This window comes from Podarcis vaucheri, assembly GCF_965113315.1.
Source record: "Podarcis vaucheri genome assembly, chromosome: 11".
Lineage (NCBI taxonomy): Eukaryota > Metazoa > Chordata > Lepidosauria > Squamata > Lacertidae > Podarcis > Podarcis vaucheri.
This window is the reverse complement of record NC_138749.1, coordinates 32394474-32414372: the sequence shown is the minus strand read 5'-3', so window position 1 is coordinate 32414372 and position 19899 is coordinate 32394474. Positions and strand designations below refer to the sequence as shown.

The 19899-nt window shown below is 43.5% G+C and overlaps 1 protein-coding gene across 9 annotated transcripts in view; it reads left to right on the top strand.

The window, feature by feature from the left end:
- The window catches only part of SSBP2 (single stranded DNA binding protein 2), a 136684-nt gene that overhangs the window by 30366 nt on the left and 86419 nt on the right, over nucleotides 1-19899 (top strand). For 7 of the 9 annotated variants that reach the window (XM_082192002.1, XM_082192006.1, XM_082192003.1 and 4 more), the window contains exons 2-4: nucleotides 10949-11021; nucleotides 13014-13075; nucleotides 14435-14519. In XM_082192002.1, the coding sequence (XP_082048128.1) occupies nucleotides 10949-11021; nucleotides 13014-13075; nucleotides 14435-14519 (220 nt within the window). Of the gene's footprint in view, nucleotides 1-736; nucleotides 863-10948; nucleotides 11022-13013; nucleotides 13076-14434; nucleotides 14520-19899 lie in introns of those variants that run through there. The other 2 variants (XM_082192008.1, XM_082192010.1) reach the window with 2 other exon arrangements.

The following is a 19899-nucleotide window of genomic DNA, read 5'->3' as shown; positions in this document are numbered from 1 at the left end:
AATTTATATACTGCTTGATTGTAAAGGGGGGGGGGAGGCTCGAATACTACATTCCCCCAGTCTCAAATCCCCTGGCAGGGTGAGGGGAACGATAGAAGAAGGAAGATGAAGTATATGAGCCAAAGGGGAATGGGTTACTCAGTTCTCACTTGCACACCTGCAAAGCATGGAGGAGGGAATAGGCAACTGACATGCCTGATTTATCAGCCTGTTAATTGGGTAAGTTAAGAGTTAATAGTTGTGAAAGTGACTTTCTCTAAAGCACATACCAATATAGTTCAGTGGAATTGGTACTAAACCAAGAGATGTGGTATATCTATGTGTGTTATAAGCTCGGTGGTGATATCTAGTCAGAGGGGAAGGAGAAATAGGACAAGGGAGGAGAATTGGATCCTGGGGAGGAGCCCAGCAGTCTTGAAGCTGCTGATCTAGATGTGTCCTAATGCCTTGGATGCCCCAACCACCATACAATATTAGAGCCCCCTGACTTGACAGTGGCACCAAATCCTGTCATTGAAGTGCTCCCTGCTCCTGGGAAGGCACATAAGGCTAGATTGGAAAGTGAGCTGGCCAGGTCAACTCTGCCTCCATCATAAACAGTTTTCAGATCCTCTTGGATTCTTTTTTAGAAATACAGAGCATCCTCAGTATTTCTTATCCCCTTATTTGATGATGCGGTATCCTATTTAATTTTAATTTATGACACTATTAACTAAAGTGGTTTATTCTTTGTTAGTGTTTGAAGCTCTTTGGTGTCCTTCCCAGTGTTGGCTTGAGTGCACTAGCAATATCCTTTATCAGAGTCAGTTTTCAGGCTGGATTCATCAGCATCCCATGTCCTTATTTGTATTCACAGCCTTAGGTATTGTCAGGGGATGATTAGCTGCTTGTGCTTAAAATTGTGCCCCTTCAGAGTTTGTGCGGCCCCACAAACCTCTGTGTGTGACAGAGCTCCTCAGACATGTCTGCTCTAGTCACTAGTAGAGTCTGACAGTGGCTGCCTGCGGAAGCGCTTCCAGCAAAGAAGTTCCTTAACGGAAACGCGTCTCCTGGACTCACGACGTGGCAGCTTCCGGCGAAGCATGGGTCTCCCTGCAGTTGCTTCTGACACCTCCCCGCTATTTTCGCTGGAAGTGTCTCTCACCCCTTTCTCTCCCCTGCTGTTTCCTGCCTGGGCTGCTGCGTCTCTCTCAGCATTACTGAGATCCTCCTCCAGAGACCCCTCGCTCCCCCTCCTTGTCCCTGCTTTAGCTGCTGACTCTCTCCCAGTCTCTGGGAGCCCTACCACCTCCCTTTCCTCTGATGTCAGTTCCCTGACATCCACCTCCCCTCCAGGGCCCCCTTCTCCCCCGCCCCTACTCTCTCCTCTGGGCGGTGAGGAGCTGAAACCCCGAAAAGAATCCTCTTCATCTTCAGACGTCTCGAACATTTCCCTCCATCGGTCTTCGTTCCGACTCGCTGAATCCTCCTCCACCTCGGAATCAGAGAACCCCTCCAACTCTTCTTCTTCGTCGGTGGTGGCGAAGTATTCCCTCCGGAACCTCGCCACTGGCTGGGGTTTACGAGGGAATCTCTGATGAAAAGTTTCAACCAAAACCTCGTCATCTACATCCTCTGCCCTGACCCAGGTGTTTTCCGACTCCGGCTCCCCTTCCCACATTACCAAATACTCTACTTGCTCTCCCTTCCACCTGGAATCGAGAATCTCCGCTACATGGTAGCTGTGTTCTTTTTCCTCCATAGCTGGTCCCCTATTGACCCTCCCCTCTCTGTCCCCTATATACGGTGACAGCAACGACCTGTGGAACACTGGGTGCAACTTCATGTGGTTCGGTAACCGGAGTCTGAAAGCCACTGGGTTGACCTGTTGCGTGACTTCAAATGGGCCCAGTCTTTTGGGTCTTAACTTCTTACAACCTCCTTTAAATGGTAACCCTTGGGTGGACAGCCACACCTGGTCCCCCACCCTAATGCTTTCCCCTTCCCTTCTGGTTTTGTCTGCCTGCCTCTTATATTCCTCCTTCGCCCTGTTTAAATTAAGTTGGAGCTGGCGATGGATCGCTTCCATTTCTTCAACGAACTGTTCTGCGGCTGGAACGCTCCAGTTCTCCCCTTCCCCCCCTGGGAAGGCTCGGGGTGACACCCGTGATTAGCCAAAAAAAGGGCTCATCCCCGTGGACACGTTCTCTGCATTGTTGTAGGCAAATTCTGCCAACGCCAGCTTCTCCACCCAATCATTCTCTCTGTCATTCACATAACACCTCAAATATTGCTGGAGGACACCATTAGCTCTTTCCGCCTGCCCGTTGGTTTCTGGATGACGGGCAGTAGAGAAATTCACCTCTACATGCAATAAGCTCATGAGCTTCCTCCAGAACCTGGAAGTAAATTGTTTCCCTCGGTCAGAAACCACCCTCAAGGGGGCGCCATGCAGCCTAAACACATTTTCCACAAACAATTTAGCGGTTTCTTCCGCTGTGACCGCATGTGAGCAGGCTATAAAGTGGGCCATCTTGGTTAACAGGTCTACCACAACCATGATGGCTGTTTTCCCTTTGGACCTGGGCAGATCAGTCATGAAATCTATTGCCACTGCCTCCCATGGCCTTTCCGGCGTGGGTAGTGGTTCTAATAAACCTGCCGGTGCCCGCCTCTCCCCCTTGGCTCGTTGGCATCGGTCACACCCTCTCACATATTCCCGCACATCTTCCCTGACCTTGGGCCACCAGAATTCCCTGGTAACCAGCCACATGGTTTTGTGTTGCCCAAAATGCCCTGCTGTGGGGCTATCGTGCAGTTGCTTGAGTACCTTTTCCCTCAATTCCCCTTCAGGTATGTATAACGCTCCCTTGTAGTACAACGCCCCATCTCTCTCCTCAAAACCCCCGGGTTTGTCTCCCTCCCTCCTGAGACCCCTGAGTTTGTCCTGGGCGTATTCATCCTGCACCGTTCCCTCTACCAGTTCCCTTTGCCCCACCAATGCCGCCCCACACACCCAGCGGTCCTCGGGAATGACATGGGTCTCTTCGGGTGCACCCTCTCCCTCCAAATATTCAGGTTTGCGTGAGAGAGCGTCCGCCCTAACGTTCTCCGGGCCTGGTACGTAACAAATCTCAAAGTTAAATTTGGAGAACTCCTGGGCCCATCTCAACTGCCGTTGGTTGAGCACTCGCGCAGTTCTCCAATACTCTAGATTCTTATGGTCCGTGCACACTTGCACCTTCTGTTGTGCACCAATTAGCAGGTGCCTCCATCTCCGGAAGGCCTCATGAATCGCAAGAAGTTCCCGGTCGTACACCGTGTAGTTCCTCTCAGATTTGTTCAGCTTTCGCGAAAAGAAGGCACACGGTCGCCACTCTGACCCCTCCTTCCCCGGCTGCAGAAGAAGCACCGCCCCTATGGCTCTGTCAGAAGCGTCTGTTTCGACCCTCAGCTTTTTTTGTAAATCCACATGTAGAAGTTGTTCATCAGAGGCGAAGGCCCTTTTCAGTTCCTCAAACGCTCGCTCCGCCTCCCCCGTCCAAACAAACTTCTTTTTACTGCTGAGACAGTCCGTGATGGGCGCCGTCAGGTGGGCGAAGTTTCGGATGAACTTACGATAAAAGTTTCCAAACCCTAGGAACCTCTGCACATCCTTCTTGGTCTTGGGTGTTTTCCATTCCAGCACCGCTTGAACCTTGCCGGGGTCCATGGCCAACCCCTTGTCTGACAAGCGGTACCCCAGGAATTCCACCTCCTTGGTATGAAACTGACACTTCTCCAGTTTCACCCACAGTCTGTTGGCTTGCAGCCTGCTCAACACTTCTCTGACGTCTCTCACATGTTGCTCCTCATTCTCCGAATACACCAACACGTCATCTAAGAAGGCCACGCAATTCTTGTAGAGCAAAGGCCCCAGTACGTGGTTCATGAAGGCTTGAAAACACGCGGAGCCTGTTTGTAATCCAAAAGGCATAACGAGGTATTCAAATGCCCCCAAAGGGGTGAACATGGTGGTCTTCCATTCATCCCCTTTCCTTATACGTATCAGGTTGTACGCCCCCCTTAGGTCCAGCTTTGTAAAAATCTTTCCTTTTCGCACCCTGGTCAAAATATCATCAATCCTGGGCATAGGAAAAGCCGCCGGCTCTGTCACTGCATTTAGGCGCCGAAAGTCACATACCAGCCTCGGCTTGTCCGTGTTTTTTTTATCCACAAAAAACACTGGGCTACCCCCCGCTGCCTTGGACTCTCTGATGAAGCCTCTCTTCAGGTTCTTGTCAATGAACGCTCGCAACTCCTGCATTTCCCTGTCTGACATGGCATACAACTTGCCTACAGGAAGCTGTGCTCCAGGGAGTAAATTGATCTGGCAATCAAAGGGCCTATGCGGGGGTAGTTGGTCAGCTTCCTTCTCGCTGAACACGTCGCTGAGATCAGCATACTGTGGTGGCACCTTCCCCTTCCCCATTACTTCAGTCCCTGCTAGGGTGGCTTGGGCCCCTGCTGACCCCTTTTCCCCCCTGCAGTGTTCTAAGCAATGTGCTGAACCGAAGGAAACCACTCTTTGATGCCAGCCCACCAGCGGATCATGTAAGGCTAGCCAGCTCATTCCCAAAATAATGGGAGCGCCTCCCAAGGTGGCCACATTAAACGCTATCAGTTCTGTGTGCCTTGCCACCCTCATTATCATTGGGACGGTCTGCAAGCTAACTCCTCCTCCCAACAGTTCCCTGCCATCAATCGTGGTCACCTGCAGGGGGTTGCTTAAAGGGATAGTCTGTATCTGATGTTCAGCAGCAAACTCCTTGCTCATAAAATTGCAGGAGCTGCCTGAGTCCAACAGCGCCTTTATTTTTAGGGGGTGTCCATTTTGCAGCTCTAGCGACACTTCAATCACTAGAGCAGGTCGAGGAGCTTCTGGCACGGGCACTTTCACTGCTCTTTGGCCTGGCTGCAGTGCCGTGACGTTGGCAACCAGGCGTTGGCTTTTACCTGCTCCGTTTCTCCCTGCTCTTCCCCCTCAACTGCTCCCACCATCCCTTGCCATTCCTTCCTCTGGGGGCAGACTCTGGCAAAGTGGCCTGGCTGTTGGCAGAGATAGCATTTCCGGGCTCCCTTTCCCTCCTTCTTCGCCCCCTCACTGGGCTTTGAAACTGCGCGCGCGCGGGCTGTTCCGATTTCCATCGGCTCTGCCGGCGGGAAAGCTGGCTCAGGAATGTCTGGAATGCGTAACTCCTTCCAACGTTCCCCTCTCCCTTCCCGCCTCTCCAAGGCTCTTGCCTCCTGGCGCGCTCCAATGGTCAGCGCAGATTTGGTCAGCTGATCCATAGACACCGCCCTGGGGCTCCTGGCCAGCTCGTCTTTCACAGCTGAAGAAAGACCTTCTTCAAATAGCATCTGAATGGGTGCTGCCGATAAATCCCACCCCAATCTGTGAATCAGCATGGTAAATTCAGTCCAGTACTCACGGACAGATCTGCTTCCCTGCTTGCAAGCCATTAGCTGTCTGCGCACCACCCCTTCCTCAATATCGCTGGAAAACATGATATCCATTGCACGAAAGAATTTCATAGTGTCCTTTAGGATATCGTTGTGCGTTGCCATCAGGGGTCGAACCCAGTCCCGCGCCCCCTTCTCAAGATGCCCAATTACGAAAGCAACTCGCGATTCCTCATCAGGGAACTCATCAAACTGCACATTCAGGGCATATTGCATCTCAGTCCTAAAGGCATGGTAATCCTTGGGGTCCCCCCCAAACTTCTGCACCAATCCTGGTACCTTTCTGGGGAACTGAGTGGTTCTCCCCTTTTTGTCAGCATCCTGAGCCCTTCTCTCCTCGAGCCTCGCCGTCTGCAGCGCAAGTTGGACCTCCAGAGCTTGATACCTTTCTTCCAAGCTTGGACCAGCTCCACCCCCTGCTCCTCCGGCTCCGGCTGGGTCGCTCATGATGCTTTCTCCTGCACAGGCAGCGTACAGAGACTGTCAGACTGCTGTCAGGGGATGATTAGCTGCTTGTGCTTAAAATTGTGCCCCTTCAGAGTTTGTGCGGCCCCACAAACCTCTGTGTGTGACAGAGCTCCTCAGACATGTCTGCTCTAGTCACTAGTAGAGTCTGACAGTGGCTGCCTGCGGAAGCGCTTCCAGCAAAGAAGTTCCTTAACGGAAACGCGTCTCCTGGACTCACGACGTGGCAGCTTCCGGCGAAGCATGGGTCTCCCTGCAGTTGCTTCTGACACCTCCCCGCTATTTTCGCTGGAAGTGTCTCTCACCCCTTTCTCTCCCCTGCTGTTTCCTGCCTGGGCTGCTGCGTCTCTCTCAGCATTACTGAGATCCTCCTCCAGAGACCCCTCGCTCCCCCTCCTTGTCCCTGCTTTAGCTGCTGACTCTCTCCCAGTCTCTGGGAGCCCTACCACCTCCCTTTCCTCTGATGTCAGTTCCCTGACAGGTATGTATGTTGCTCTTCCTGGCTTTCAGTTAATGGCTCTTATTTAATGTTGCCTGATGAGCATCTCTTATTCAGTAAATCAGTCCTTGAAAATATATTTGTATTGTAGTATTTTTAGGTATTGAATAATAGATAGACCTGAATCACCAAAGTTTTATCCCTCTTTAAAAACTGCATGAAACTGTGTCTTTGTTTGGTGGGAACAAAATTTAAAGCTGAAGGAGGCAAGAATAAATGCACAAACTTAGCAAGATTCTAGTAGCTGTATAGCTGGAAAAACTAGTTTTTTTTGTTTGAATAGTTGCATCAACCATCTGCTCTCATACTGCTAGGTAGTCTGTAGTTTCATAAATTGATTGGAAAGCAGGGGGCTCTTGCCCATTGGGATTGGTAATCCACTATGGGCCACTGTTGTGATGAAATAAAGTACTAAATAATAGTATAGGTAGAGCCAGCGTCAATGACAGGTGAGGTCAGAGTCAGCTAATTTTAGTTTTGTCGGATCTACGCCTTGAATTAAGACAGGTTGTTGTTGTTGGTGGTGGGACAATTTGAGATCAGACTGAGGTTGAAGGGGCAGTGCCCCTTTTACCCAAATACACCACCCACCCTCCACTACTGGAAATAATAAAAAGTAGATAGCTGAAAGACCATGTCTTTCACACTTGACTTAAGAAAATGATAGTTTGTACAAAGAACTCCTGCAGCAAATGCTTAAAATGGAAATGCCTTGATAGCTGCCTTGAAATGCTTTGCTATCAGTTGGTGAACTTGTTAAAACATTTGCTAGCATAAGCAGATGTAATTAATTCATATTTGTTGGTCTGCAAGTCTATGTGTAGATCTGCATTTAAAAACAAACAAACAAGAACCTATTTGTGGACACAGAGTTACTTTTGTATATATTCAATAACTTCATATACCAGTATTCAGCATTGTGCTATTACAAATTTTCTATCTGCGCAAGCCATCAGCTTGACAGGTGGATTGATCTCCCTCCTCTTTTGTGCTATTCTGTGGGTTCTCCTGATACCCCCCCCCAGAACCAATTTTGGGGGCTTAGGAGGAGAAAATGCCATTTTGCTCCTTGCAGAGGGCTTCTGCTGATGGGGTTCATTAGGTTGAGCCTGCCCTTTAAAAATGGATAAAAGCAGAAGTTTAAAACATTTTGTAGCTTAACATTTTGGAACTTTTTGCCAGGGAAGGAGGCACCTTTTAACCTTTCCTTGCCCAGAAATCTCTCCCCTGTCCTGCAACACCTTTTTACCCTGGTTCTTCTGATTGCTGTAAAAATCAGCAGAAATACTTTTTACTTTTAGTCTTTTTCCTCCCAGATCATTCTTAATAGGGTAACGATTGTGTGTGTCTTTTATTTGGCTACTTTAACTTTAACTGCTCATCATTTCACCAGGGAAGAACTTTTGTCTTGCTTTCCCCTGTGACACTTTAAATTCAAAAAACGCTAAAATTGTGTTGGTATTTTCTTTTATCAACCTAGGAAGCAACAATGCTTGTCAAGTGCCACCCTTGTGTGGTCTTTTAAATTCCATTTTAGCCCTATAATGTATGTTACCTGTCTGCAGTTTACCCTCTGACTACAATTCAGTTACTTCATTCCATGACAAGTTAAGACGTGCACCGCCATGTTAAAGGAAAAACAGATTCCTTGATATCTGCCAAGAAGTTGTGAATAGGGATAAATGACATTCTGCCAAGGAAAGATGTCAACTTTTTCATCAGGCCTAATTTCCTTTTGTAGATTGTTCCTTACTCATTCAAAGTGGCTATGTAGAATGAAGTAAGCTAAGGTACATTAGGATCAGAAATCTTGTTTCATAGCAATTCCTCCCCCCCCCCCGCCCCGATCGAAAAGAGCATGCAGCTTGTAATAATCTGGTCAACATACAGTTGACCCCCAACTTATGCACATTTAACTTGCACGATCTCAGCTTTACGTGCTTGGTGGCTAAAATTGCACAAATTAAGCGCTCACAAAGTGGAGAGTTTTAAAGCTCTTTCTATGTCAAGTTCTCCCAGTGCAGAAAGAGCTTTTAAGCTCTCCGCCTTGCTTTCTAGGCTCTGGTACACTCTCATGAGATCTTGAATGGCCCCGTGAGAACTTGCCTCCCAGAGCCCAGGAAGCAAGGCAGAAAGCTCGAAAACTATCTGATTTGCATGGGGGGCAAGGCTTGCTCAGTGAGCTTACTTAAGAACAGTAGGGATGCTCATGGGGTGGGGATGGTTCTGGGGTTGTTTTGACTATATGTGATTTAGGTTTTAAGCGCAATCCCTGGAACACAGCCCACACACAAGTTGCAAGTTGACTGTATTATAACTCAAACTAAAAAACTGCATACTTAGTGCAAATACTTGGACATGCATTCTTCTGAAATCTCTACCAGATGATGTAGAGATGGTAAGTAACCCATATAGTTGTTAATTACAGATGGAAGAAGATTAATCCACCCTCTTATCAGTGAGTGGTGTATAAGAATATGGCTAATATGGGCAAACTCACAATTGTGATAAAAGCTAGAGAGGGAAAACAATAAAGTGATCAATTTATACAGAAATGGAGCATGTTCATTTCTTAATGGAATGCTAGGATACAGGATCAACAATATTCTTTATTGATTAGCCACAATTTCTTTTATTTTTTCTATTTTACATAACTTGGCTTACTGATACAAATGGCTATGGTTATGATCATTTATTCTGCTATCACATTATATACCTTACTTCATGCTATTTATTTTTCCTGTTTGTTGACTGCAAAATTGTAAAAATTATTATAGTGCACTGTGGGGTTGTAAGCTTTTATCACTTTTGGGAAAAACAAAAAACAAAATCAGTGGAGCCTACTTCAGAATGAACATGCTTAGGATTAATGAACAGCATACTAAATTGCCTTTATACCCGACAACCTGGTTCAGATGTAATGATAGACCATGGTTTCTTATAACAAATAGGAGACTTGGACTCATGCATGAGGAAAGATTTAGTTCTTGTTGGTTCTAAACTGCAGTTTTCTGTTTTGTCTGATTTTGGGAAACTCTGGCTTGAACATAGGGGCCGCTTATTTTTGGATCTAGATTCAGTTAGGTAGCCATATTTCTGACACAGTCGAAATATACCGTATTTTTTGCTCTATAAGACTCACTTTTTCTCTCCTAAAAAGTAAGGGGAAATGTGTGTGCTTCTTATGGAGCGAATGCAGGCTGTGCAGGTATCCCAGAAGCCAGAACAGCAAGAGGGATTGCTGCTTTCACTGCACAGCGATCCCTCTTGCTGTTCTGGCTTCTGAGATTCAGAATATTTTTTTCTTGTTTTCCTCCTCCAAAAACTAGGTGCGTCTTGTGGTCTGGTGCATCTTATAGAGCGAAAAATACGGTATATATACATACACACACACACACACACACATATATACACACACACACACACACACACACACACACATATATAATGTCCAGTAGCACCTTAGAGACCAACTAAGTTTCTTCTTGGTATAAGCTTTCGTGTGCATGCACACTTCTTCAGGATGTATCTGAAGAAGTGTTCTTGCACATGAAAGCTTATACCAAGAACAAACTTAGTTGGTCTTTAAGGTGCTACTGGACAATCTTTTAATTTCTGGATGATAGTGAGTGCCGATTGTCCGAGCCCAGGGCAAACTTCTGGTCCTGCACAATAGGTTGGGAGATGACATTCCATCCTCCTTTGGCCATGGCAGGTTGCTGAGAGGCTTGTAATCAAATGGACCTATCAGCTTAGAGCAAAAACCAGGAGTGAAACCTATTATTCTCGTGTTGCAAGTGAGTCTGAGGCTCATACCAGCTTGTATTTCTAACACTTTGTTTTATATGAACTCAGCCACTGAGCCAAATCAGCTGACCCACTACTGTGTACTTTGGTAAAGCTTTTAAGTAGGAAACAAACCAAGGAGGTGCAAAATAGAGAGTTTTCTTTTTGAGGCTGATTATACTATGTGAGAGAACTCTGCTCACACTATATTTTGCCCCCCCACCCCCATTTTTTCTGGTGCTTCATTGCTGAACAAGAGTGCAGGTTGGTTAGTTCTGAATAACTCTGGGTTGTTCATGTTGCAAGCTGAAACACGGAGTGAAAAGTGTTAAAAATTCAGAAGATTTAATGTTTAGGCATTTTGTTTAGCAATGTTCAGTACTGGTATAATTATAGATGCATTGTATTGTTTACTGTAAGCATAGCGTGTGTGGATAAATATAGATTAATAGTAGCTGAACTGTTATGAGCTGACTGGGCATATGTCCAAGATAATAAAATATTGACAGACTCAGTTTTTTGTATAGTAACATTTTTAACTTTGCTGTGATGGTGCTCACATATATAGTTGGGAAAAGTTGGAAATGTAGATTAAGCAAACTACTTTTTAGTTCATTTCTTTTTCTGATTTAATGCATCATTCAGTCTAGAAAGTTGTGCATGATCTTGCAGTTTAGAGTTTTGTTTCTATAGTGAATGTTGTTTTTTCCCTTTCAGGTTAGCACTGTATGTATATGAATATCTGCTCCATGTAGGAGCACAAAAATCAGCGCAGACGTTTTTATCAGAGGTATGTTTCCTATCATTTTTATGTCTTCCAGAATTCTAGATAGCCAGTTTCACTTGATGGATAGGATTTAGGCTAGTCTTGTGAATTCAGTGTACAGTATTATGAGCTGTTGTTTTGTCCACTTATATGAGTTCACTCCACTCTAACTGATGTCTGGTTGTACTCCGTCACTCTTTAAGGACAACTACCATGAAGGTGAGGGTGAAAGAGTACATACATGCAGCAGCCACAGTCATTTTTCTTCAGCTGGAAAAAAGTAGCTGTGTGTGGTTGTTGCTTGCTTCTGTTCCCTCTTACTTGATACTAGGACCATTTCCTGGAGGCAAGCTTTACTTGCCACAGGTCATTGCTTATTTAAATGAGTTGGTTTGAAGCAAAAAATATTTTTTAAAAAAAGGATTCAAGTATTGTATAGCCACATTAACAACTAGATAAGATTTTCCTGTGCTTTTCTTGCTATGCCCTCAGTAGCATAAACTTCACAGTATTGTAAATTGCTTCAAGACTTTTTGAAGAGAGAAGCAATGTATACATTTATTAAAAATTCAGCCTTTGAAGGAAATGGCTATCTGCTTCTGTTCATAAAATTCATGAATAACACAAGTAACACAACAGAATAGCACAGGTTTTCAACATGAATATATGTGCATATCATTTAACTAATTATGCAGTTCTATATTGGAGTGGTCCATTTATTTCTATGAATATTTTCTGTTTCCTCTGGAGTCCCCTCTGGGGGTAAACAAATGTGTCTGTTTCAGTTTCTCACTTTTTCAGTTCAGTTTGTTCCATTTCAGTATCAGTTGGCAATTTAAAAAAAATCCACATGAAAATGTTAAAACATTTTGTGTATGCTTCTCTTAATATACACATTTATGAATTTTCTCTAATATAGTGCATTTCCTTAGGTATATTATTGAAAATAATGTACAAGTCTTGGATTGGAAAGCTGCACCACAAAATTAAGAGAAGTGTAAATTTTGAAGGATAGCAGCACATTGGCTCATGTATTGGAGTGCAATTTTCCTTTACTTGATACTTGATATCATTGGCCATTGGGAACAATAGACCTTTTGCAGGTGTCTGTTTTGGCACCTTTCAGTAAACTTTTAGAAAAATCATCCATAGTACCTACGGCTGTCAGCTAATTCATTTTTATATTGATTAATTAAACTTGAATTTTATTAAAACACTGAATATAGATGTTATTTTAAGGATAATGGAAAATGATTTTTTTTGTAAGGTGCATATTTAGGCCACATTTCAATATTTTCTTTACAATAATGTGGCTATCCAGCATAGCAGACAAAAAAATCTATTACAGAGCGGCAATGGTTTCAATAAATTATCCGAAAACACCGGTACCATGAAAGGGACAAACTGGCATTGAGTTTAAGCTAGGGACCTTGAACTTCAGCGGTCTTTTTGCTAGAAGAAAAATGTATCTGCTTCTAGTCAGAAGGGAAAGAGGCCTTTTTAACTAATATGTGCTACAGTAAGAAGAAAGATGGCTAATCTGTGTGATCAGCAGGATGTTGTTATTTCCAGCTTTGGCTTTCCTCATTCATTTCGTGGTTCGGGTGAGATTTGGTCTTTAATTGAAGCTTCAGGTGACTGATAATGACTAGCACGGAAAAGGTGGGTAGATAGGTTATTGAGAATCTCTTGTTCTTGTAATGTCATTGATCACTAGTAGGTACAAAACAAACGAAAGGAAACCATATTTTGTGCAATGCATAATAGTGCCCTGTTCCAAAGAGCCTCTTTAGTAGAGGTGCAATGGGCTTTCACAAAGAGGAGGTCCTTTTCTGCAGTGATGCCCTCCCTAAGGAGGCACAACTGGTGCCAACATTATAAGCTTTTTGGCACCGGGTGAAGACCAGCATATTAGTCTCGGAAATTTTGATTAATTGGGGGAATTTTGCTGTATTCTGTTGTTTATATTTTGTCTAGATGAAAAAAAATTCTAATCACTATTTATGCTGGTTTTAGATAAGATGGGAAAAAAATATCACATTGGGCGAGCCCCCAGGATTCTTACACTCTTGGTGGTGGTAAGTATTTCAAGATTTTAAAAAAGACTACTTTGTTTGTTTTGTGTTTATTAAAGTGTTACTGTACAAAATCTTATTTTTATTAAAAATAACTAGAATCTACTGTTAATTTCTTTTTCGGAAAGAGTAATGTTTTCCAATATGGTGTCTCTTTCTCTGGGTTTCCCCACCCGCGCCCCCAAGCTAGAAAAAAACCACACCTTTACTTGGTTGCTAGTTGTTTGTACACTTCTGAAGTCCAAGGGTAACTTGCAGAGAGTCTTTTTCTGAGTGGGAGGTAGAGGAAGGCCCCTGCAGCTGCTAGTTCTCTGTCTGCTGGCTGGGCTCGGGTAGGTCTCTCCCTTGCCATGATGTTCTCCCTGGAAGGCAGGGGGAGCAACTTCCAAGACAGGTCCATGCAGAGGCCTAGGGTGGGGGGACAGGCAGCCGGATACACTTGCCCCAAGCTTTGGAGGGCTAGGCTGGCTCCGGGCTCCACCTGGGACCGGCTGCTTTTCTCTTTTAGTTTATAACTTTATTTTAGCAAGACTCCCGCCCCAGGCCTGATGAGCCCTGCATGGACCTGCTCCCAGAGGCCCTGGTCCCGTTTCTGATGAAAGCGATCAGACTGCATTTCCTTTAACTCTGCAGAATTTAAAATAATTGCATGCATTTGTATACTGTATGTTAGCTTGGTTTACATAGTCCTCCTTTTATTTTATTTTTTTAAATAAAAACATAATTTTAAATGTTTACAATCTGTAATATTTGCAATGTAAATAAACACTGGAGTAAAGTAATAGATTTTTATCCGTCCTGCTCTGCCAGCTCCCTTTCTGTCCCTTATATGAAAGTTTTGCAAGAGAATACATGCTGCACCCTGGAGGCTCAGGCTGGAAAATTGTTCATGAGCTTTTAAATGTATTTAAAGCTTTCTCTGATGTTGTTTTAAGCTCTGGATTGATTGTTTGCTTTTAGAATAGGTGCTCCTAAAAAAAGCAGCAAAAACAACTTCACCTGTTGTTAAATTTTCTTGTTATCCACGAGAGTTTTTAAATCTTTTCTTCATGCTTAAATCACAAAATATATAATTTGGATATTCTTCATACAGCACACCAAAATAATAAGTAAAATGTATAGATGTTGTTTAGTCTGTGTAATAGTCAGTTTAGTCTTTAGTGCTCTTAAGTTTGCAGAACTTCAGCAGTTTGTAATGCCAAAATGCTGATGCTGCACAAAACATAGTTGGAAAGCATGAAGAGAGATGGTAATCAGTACTGTAATTACCATAATAATTTGTGCATATGTTTGGGATCATACACCTGAAATACATGTAAAGTGTTACAATGCATTTTTGTGTCATCCCCCCCCCATTTTTAGTGTGTTTTGGGATCTCTATTGCGCAGCTCCAGAAAGACGTGAAACATGTGAACACTCAAGTGAAGCTAAAGCCTTTCATGACTATGTAAGTTTTATGCTTATTGACTCTGTTTTGCCTGTTGGTTTGTTCACAAGTAGAATCTGCAATGTATGTCACACTTTCCCAGCATTTAGGAGAGGTTTCTTTGCCAAGTTCTTCAGTTCCTGTGATACATAGAGGAAGGAAAACTTACCGTTGCTGTGAAAGAGTTTATTTTATGTAGGTTAGCAAGGGTTCATCCTTACAAAAACCTTCCAGATATCAGCCCTATGGTTAAAGTCAAAGTAGTCATACTTTCCTAAATTGAATATGTTTGGCATTGGCAGAGAAGAGTGGGAAGCATAAGCAAGAGCAGATCTGTAGGCAAGAGCAAAATTATCTAAGGCTATAATTATTAACCAACATCACTATTGTCTGAAGGTAACTAACGAGGAAAAAATAGTTCATGGGGAAAAGCCAAAATCAATAGATAGAAGCATATGCAAATCTGTTAGTGGTCTACTTATGCAAGCTTTAAGAAATGGTTTGGGTGCTACTAGCTAGCAACTTGAGCATAGTTTTTAAATGGATGTTTTTAAATGGATGGAAGCTAGGAAACAGGACTTCAGCACAAGATACCCTCAGGATATTGCCCCCTAGCTTTAAGATGAGGCTGTTGGGTGATTGCTTTATCTTAGACTTGGTGGTAGTCTAGAATACATTATTAAAGTAAAATATCATCATTTTGATCGGTGTGGTTGTAAGCAAGTATGCTTAGGCTTTACTTTATCTCTGAAAATGTCACTGTCATGTTGTAAATTGGTTTCAACTGTGATAATGTGTAGAAAATATAAATACTGATTTGATATAGTTTATATGTTCAAAGTTGGAGGATTTGATCATTAAAAGGATTAGTTAATTGTATAAATTAAATACTAATTTCCAAAACAATTTTTTTCATGCCTTGTACTCCTCTTCTCTGCTTCCTGTACTAGCCATGGTAATAGCCACTTTCAGATAGCACGCTAAACTATAGTGCAGTCGCAGACTTTGGGCTTTCAAATTCAGCGGTGCCCCATATGACTCCAAAATTTTGTGCCCCCCCCGCACTCTGTTCTAAGTCACTGTTGCGGTGCTGAACCATTCTTGGTTCAGCTATCTGTGCATGAAAATGGCTCGCACTCCCCTAAATCCACCCCTGCCATAGCGACATGTCATCCAGGCCATGAGTGGGTGAAGTCCAGCACATGTGCTGCCACACCTGCAGATGTAAGGGAGAAGTGGAGCTGTGTATCATCCACAGATTGCTGACAACATACTGCGAAACTCTGGATGACTGCTCTCAGCAGATTCTTGCACTTAGTTCTCATCATGCTAAAATATGGTTTAGCAAAATGTCCAAGTTGGGCCATTATCTTCTGAAAGAGTCTACTGTGCTGTTGACTCAATGGGGAAAAAAAGAGCTGTATCAATATGTGTTTACTGAAGAATCTGTGCTTTATAGGACCAGACTTTACCCATGAATGGCCTGGGTCACATGTCACATTAAACATATTTGAAAACAATCTATGGTTTCATGTGAATAAGCAGCATGATGGCACACACTTCTCAGCAGTTCCCACAGTGCGTCTTCCCTGTTCCTGCTGCAGTGGCACAGATGAAACAATCCAGAGTCTTCCTTATCATGCTGCTTGAGTTAGGGTTCATGGTTTGCATCCCTCCAAACACACAATGAACAGAAACCAATATTTGATCTTGGTTTGCTGCTTGTGGGGTGTTTGGGAGTGAAACAAGCCATGAGCCTGGGTTTGGCTGACACAAGCCACACTCTGGCTTCACCTGTTCACTTTTTCATTTGTCAGCATTTCCCTAATTCTTGTAGGTTAGCAATAAATCAGAAATATAAAGGACGTGATCTAGCCGTGATCTAAGTCCTTTTGGATTTTTTTGTACAGACATGAGATCATTTTACAGTGCTTAAATTTGGTTAGGTGGCTCTCCACATTTGCATACTCCTGGGTGGCTGCAAAGGAGTATCTCTGCTTTCTTAACAGGTTGCATGTTTGGGTAAGTGGATGCTGACTTCAATACAAATTTTAAAAATGTGCTGGAAGTGGGTTATGTCTGAAAAGAAAACTGCCAAAGGGTAGTCTTGGCAGCAGCATGAAATCACAAAGTGCCCTCCCCCCAAATCTAAATATGCTGCCTATTTGTTTCTTAGATAATCAAGTCCCAATGTGTATGTAACCTGAACTGGTATGGGACGGATAATCTGTGGGGAAAGGTTTAAATTAATACTATAAAAATGTATGAGAAAGCTTAGGGAAGGTCCATATCTTAGTGGTGAAGAACATCTGCTTTGCGTACAGAATGTCCCTGCTTCAATTCCTGATATCCAGGTTGAGCTGGGACAGAACCCTGCCTGAGACCCCAAATGTAGACTGTACTGAGCTAGATGAAGCTATGGCCTTGTTCAGTATAAGACAGCTGCCTATGTTCCTAATCCACATACTGTACAAGATTCCTTATTCTAGTTACCTTATGTGTATTAATGAGAAATCTCCAACTTGTGTTCTGTGTTTTCCAGGCAGTGTAAAGCCACTGTAAAGGCAGCCTTTACAGAGTGAGTTTTGTTAGAAGACAGGATTGGAGACTTAGTGTTATAGTTTACAACTCTGGTTACAAAGTCGAGACCTCCGGGTATAGGGTTGTATACAAATTCAATAAATAATAGTAAAAAGTACAAATAGTTTGGTGGCAGGTCGAAGCAAGCATACAGGCACCGTTGGTTCCACAGGAATATCAGAGCAGTCTTATAAAATTCATCCAGCTAACCCCCCCCCCAGCAAAATCTAGCATGTTTTGCTTAAAGCACTCAACCCCCCCCCCCCAATTTCCAGACCAGGCCACCCATTTTCAGTAAGAAATAGAGGGGCATGACTCCCTGGTATGTTCTGCAGTTTCTTAAAGCTCTCAATTACCTAGTACCCTACTCTCCATTGTCCTGGCTAACTGATTGTTTATACATCAAAAGTGGGGTCCATATATCCATCTTGTAATTCATTGGGTACATATTACTTTATACCTTGCATGTATTTGTCTGTGCACCTGGTGCTTCCTTGCATTTTTCCAGTTTATTTCCTTACATGATGTCAATGTCAATATCCCAATAATAGTGTTAATCATGAGAAATTAAAAATCTGCATCTACTCAAAAATTAACATAAATATATTATAGCAAATATAAGCATGTTAAGTAAAATTAAGCCAGTACTTTCTTGAAAATAAGATGCATGCTTCTGCAAGTTGTCAGATTTTTATAGTTTGAAATAAATCTGAAGCAATTCTGTGTGGTATACAATTTCTGCAGTGGGGCGGGCGTTCCATATAATCATTATTCACATACAGTGGTACCTTGGGTTAAGAACTTGATTTGTTCCGGAGATGCGTTCTTAACCTGAGGCGTGCTTTTGCTAATGGGGCCTCCTGCTGCCGCCGTGCCACTGACACATGATTTCATTCTTATCCTGGGGCAAAGTTCTCAACCTGGAGCAACTGCTTCCTGGTTAGCGGAGTTTGTAACCCGAAGCGTCTGTAACCCGAAGTGTCTGTAACCAAAGGTACCACTGTATTTTAAAGTGTTAATATTAATGTATTAAAATATTTTAAGGGGTGTAAACTCCATGAACTGATGTGCTGCAAAATGTGGTTTCCGCTGTTTGGAAGCAAAACATTTTCTGGAGATCCTACATGAAACCAAGAGGAATTGTGTATTCATAGCTGTCTGACCCCGTAGGACAAGCTTGTAATTTAATGTGAATTTAGATCCCACTCCCACCCGCTGACCTCTGTTGGAGCAGAAATGTGCTTTTCACATTTGTATAAAATTAGACTTTTGCAGTTTATCAGTCAGACACCCATGTGGTAGTTTGCCTTGATTTACTGAAATAAGAGTTGCTTGGATATTGAGCATGTAAACAAACTGGATACTTTTTTCTTTTTAAATGCCTAGTGTTTTGTTTTTAAATCCTTGTACACTACAGTGGGTGCTTCTTTGTCTTATAGTTTGTTTCCTTTGTGTAGTTTAGAGTTGAGAGAAATGGCTACTTATTCCTTACATTTTATCTACCTGGGAAATTATTTTGCTCCTAACCCTGTAACTTAAGGTGGCTGTTAGTCTTTGCTTGATAACTGCTGTCACTTGACAATGCTCTTGTGTTTCTCAACTAAATCCAGTGGTGTTGCTGGAGCAGTACGTCTCTGGCTTTTTGGATCAAATAACAGAAGCAAGTGAAAATTGCTTAGTTGTTCCCTGCAATCTCTCCTCCTTTGCTTCTCCTGGTGGGGGTGTTATCATGTTCTTCCCCATATTCAGCAGTCTTGAAGCAGACTAAAAGAGATCCCTAACATTCCTGCAGTAAGGCTGCAAACTGACATCCCCATCTGGGCTGGGACGGTGGTTGGGAGGACTTGGACTGCACTGGAGGTAAAAGGGAGAGCCTGAGCTCATAGACAATCTGGACTCAAGCTCACACTGTGTTGAGGGGAAGCCTAAATTAGTGGAAGCATGCTGCAGTAGATTTAATCCTGTGCAGTGGCTTGTAGAAACAACAGCAACTCTTTCTTATTATATGGCCATAGGCCCAGTAAATGCAGTAGCTAGTACATCCTCCTTTCTTTGACAAATGGGCACACAACTGGCAGTTGCACGTATGCCACAAAAACAATTTCCTTACAATTTCAGAACTGTGAACAATTACAGAATGCGATTCATAAAATAATGGCTGTTGCAAATGGGCATATGCATTGCATCTTATTGGCTTTAAAACTCAACATCCATTGTCTGTTTTGAGTATTTTAAAATATTAAGGCCTCTTCTTAAAAAAGCACTTTCAAATAATGGCTGTGTGTTGTGGTCTGTTCGTATCATAGAATCATAGAGTTGGAAGAGACCACAAGGGCCATCGAGTCCAACCCCCTGCCAAGCAGGAAACACCATCAGAGCACTCCTGACATATGGTTGTCAAGCCTCTGCTTAAAGACTTCCAAAGAAGGAGACTCCACCACACTCCTTGGCAGCAAATTCCACTGTCAAACACCTCTTACTGTCAGGAAGTTCTTCCTAATGTTTAGGTGGAATCTTCTTTCTTGTAGTTTGGATCCATTGCTCCGTGTCCGCTTCTCTGGAGCAGCAGAAAACAACCTTTCTCCCTCCTCTATGTGGCATCCTTTTATATATTTGAACATGGCTATCATATCACCCCTTAACCTCCTCTTCTCCAGGCTAAACATGCCCAGCTCCCTTAGCCGTTCCTCATAAGGCATCGTTTCCAGGCCTTTGACCATTTTGGTTGCCCTCCTCTGGACACGTTCCAGTTTGTCAGTGTCCTTCTTGAATTGTGGTGCCCAGAACTGGACACAATACTCCAGGTGAGGTCTGACCAGAG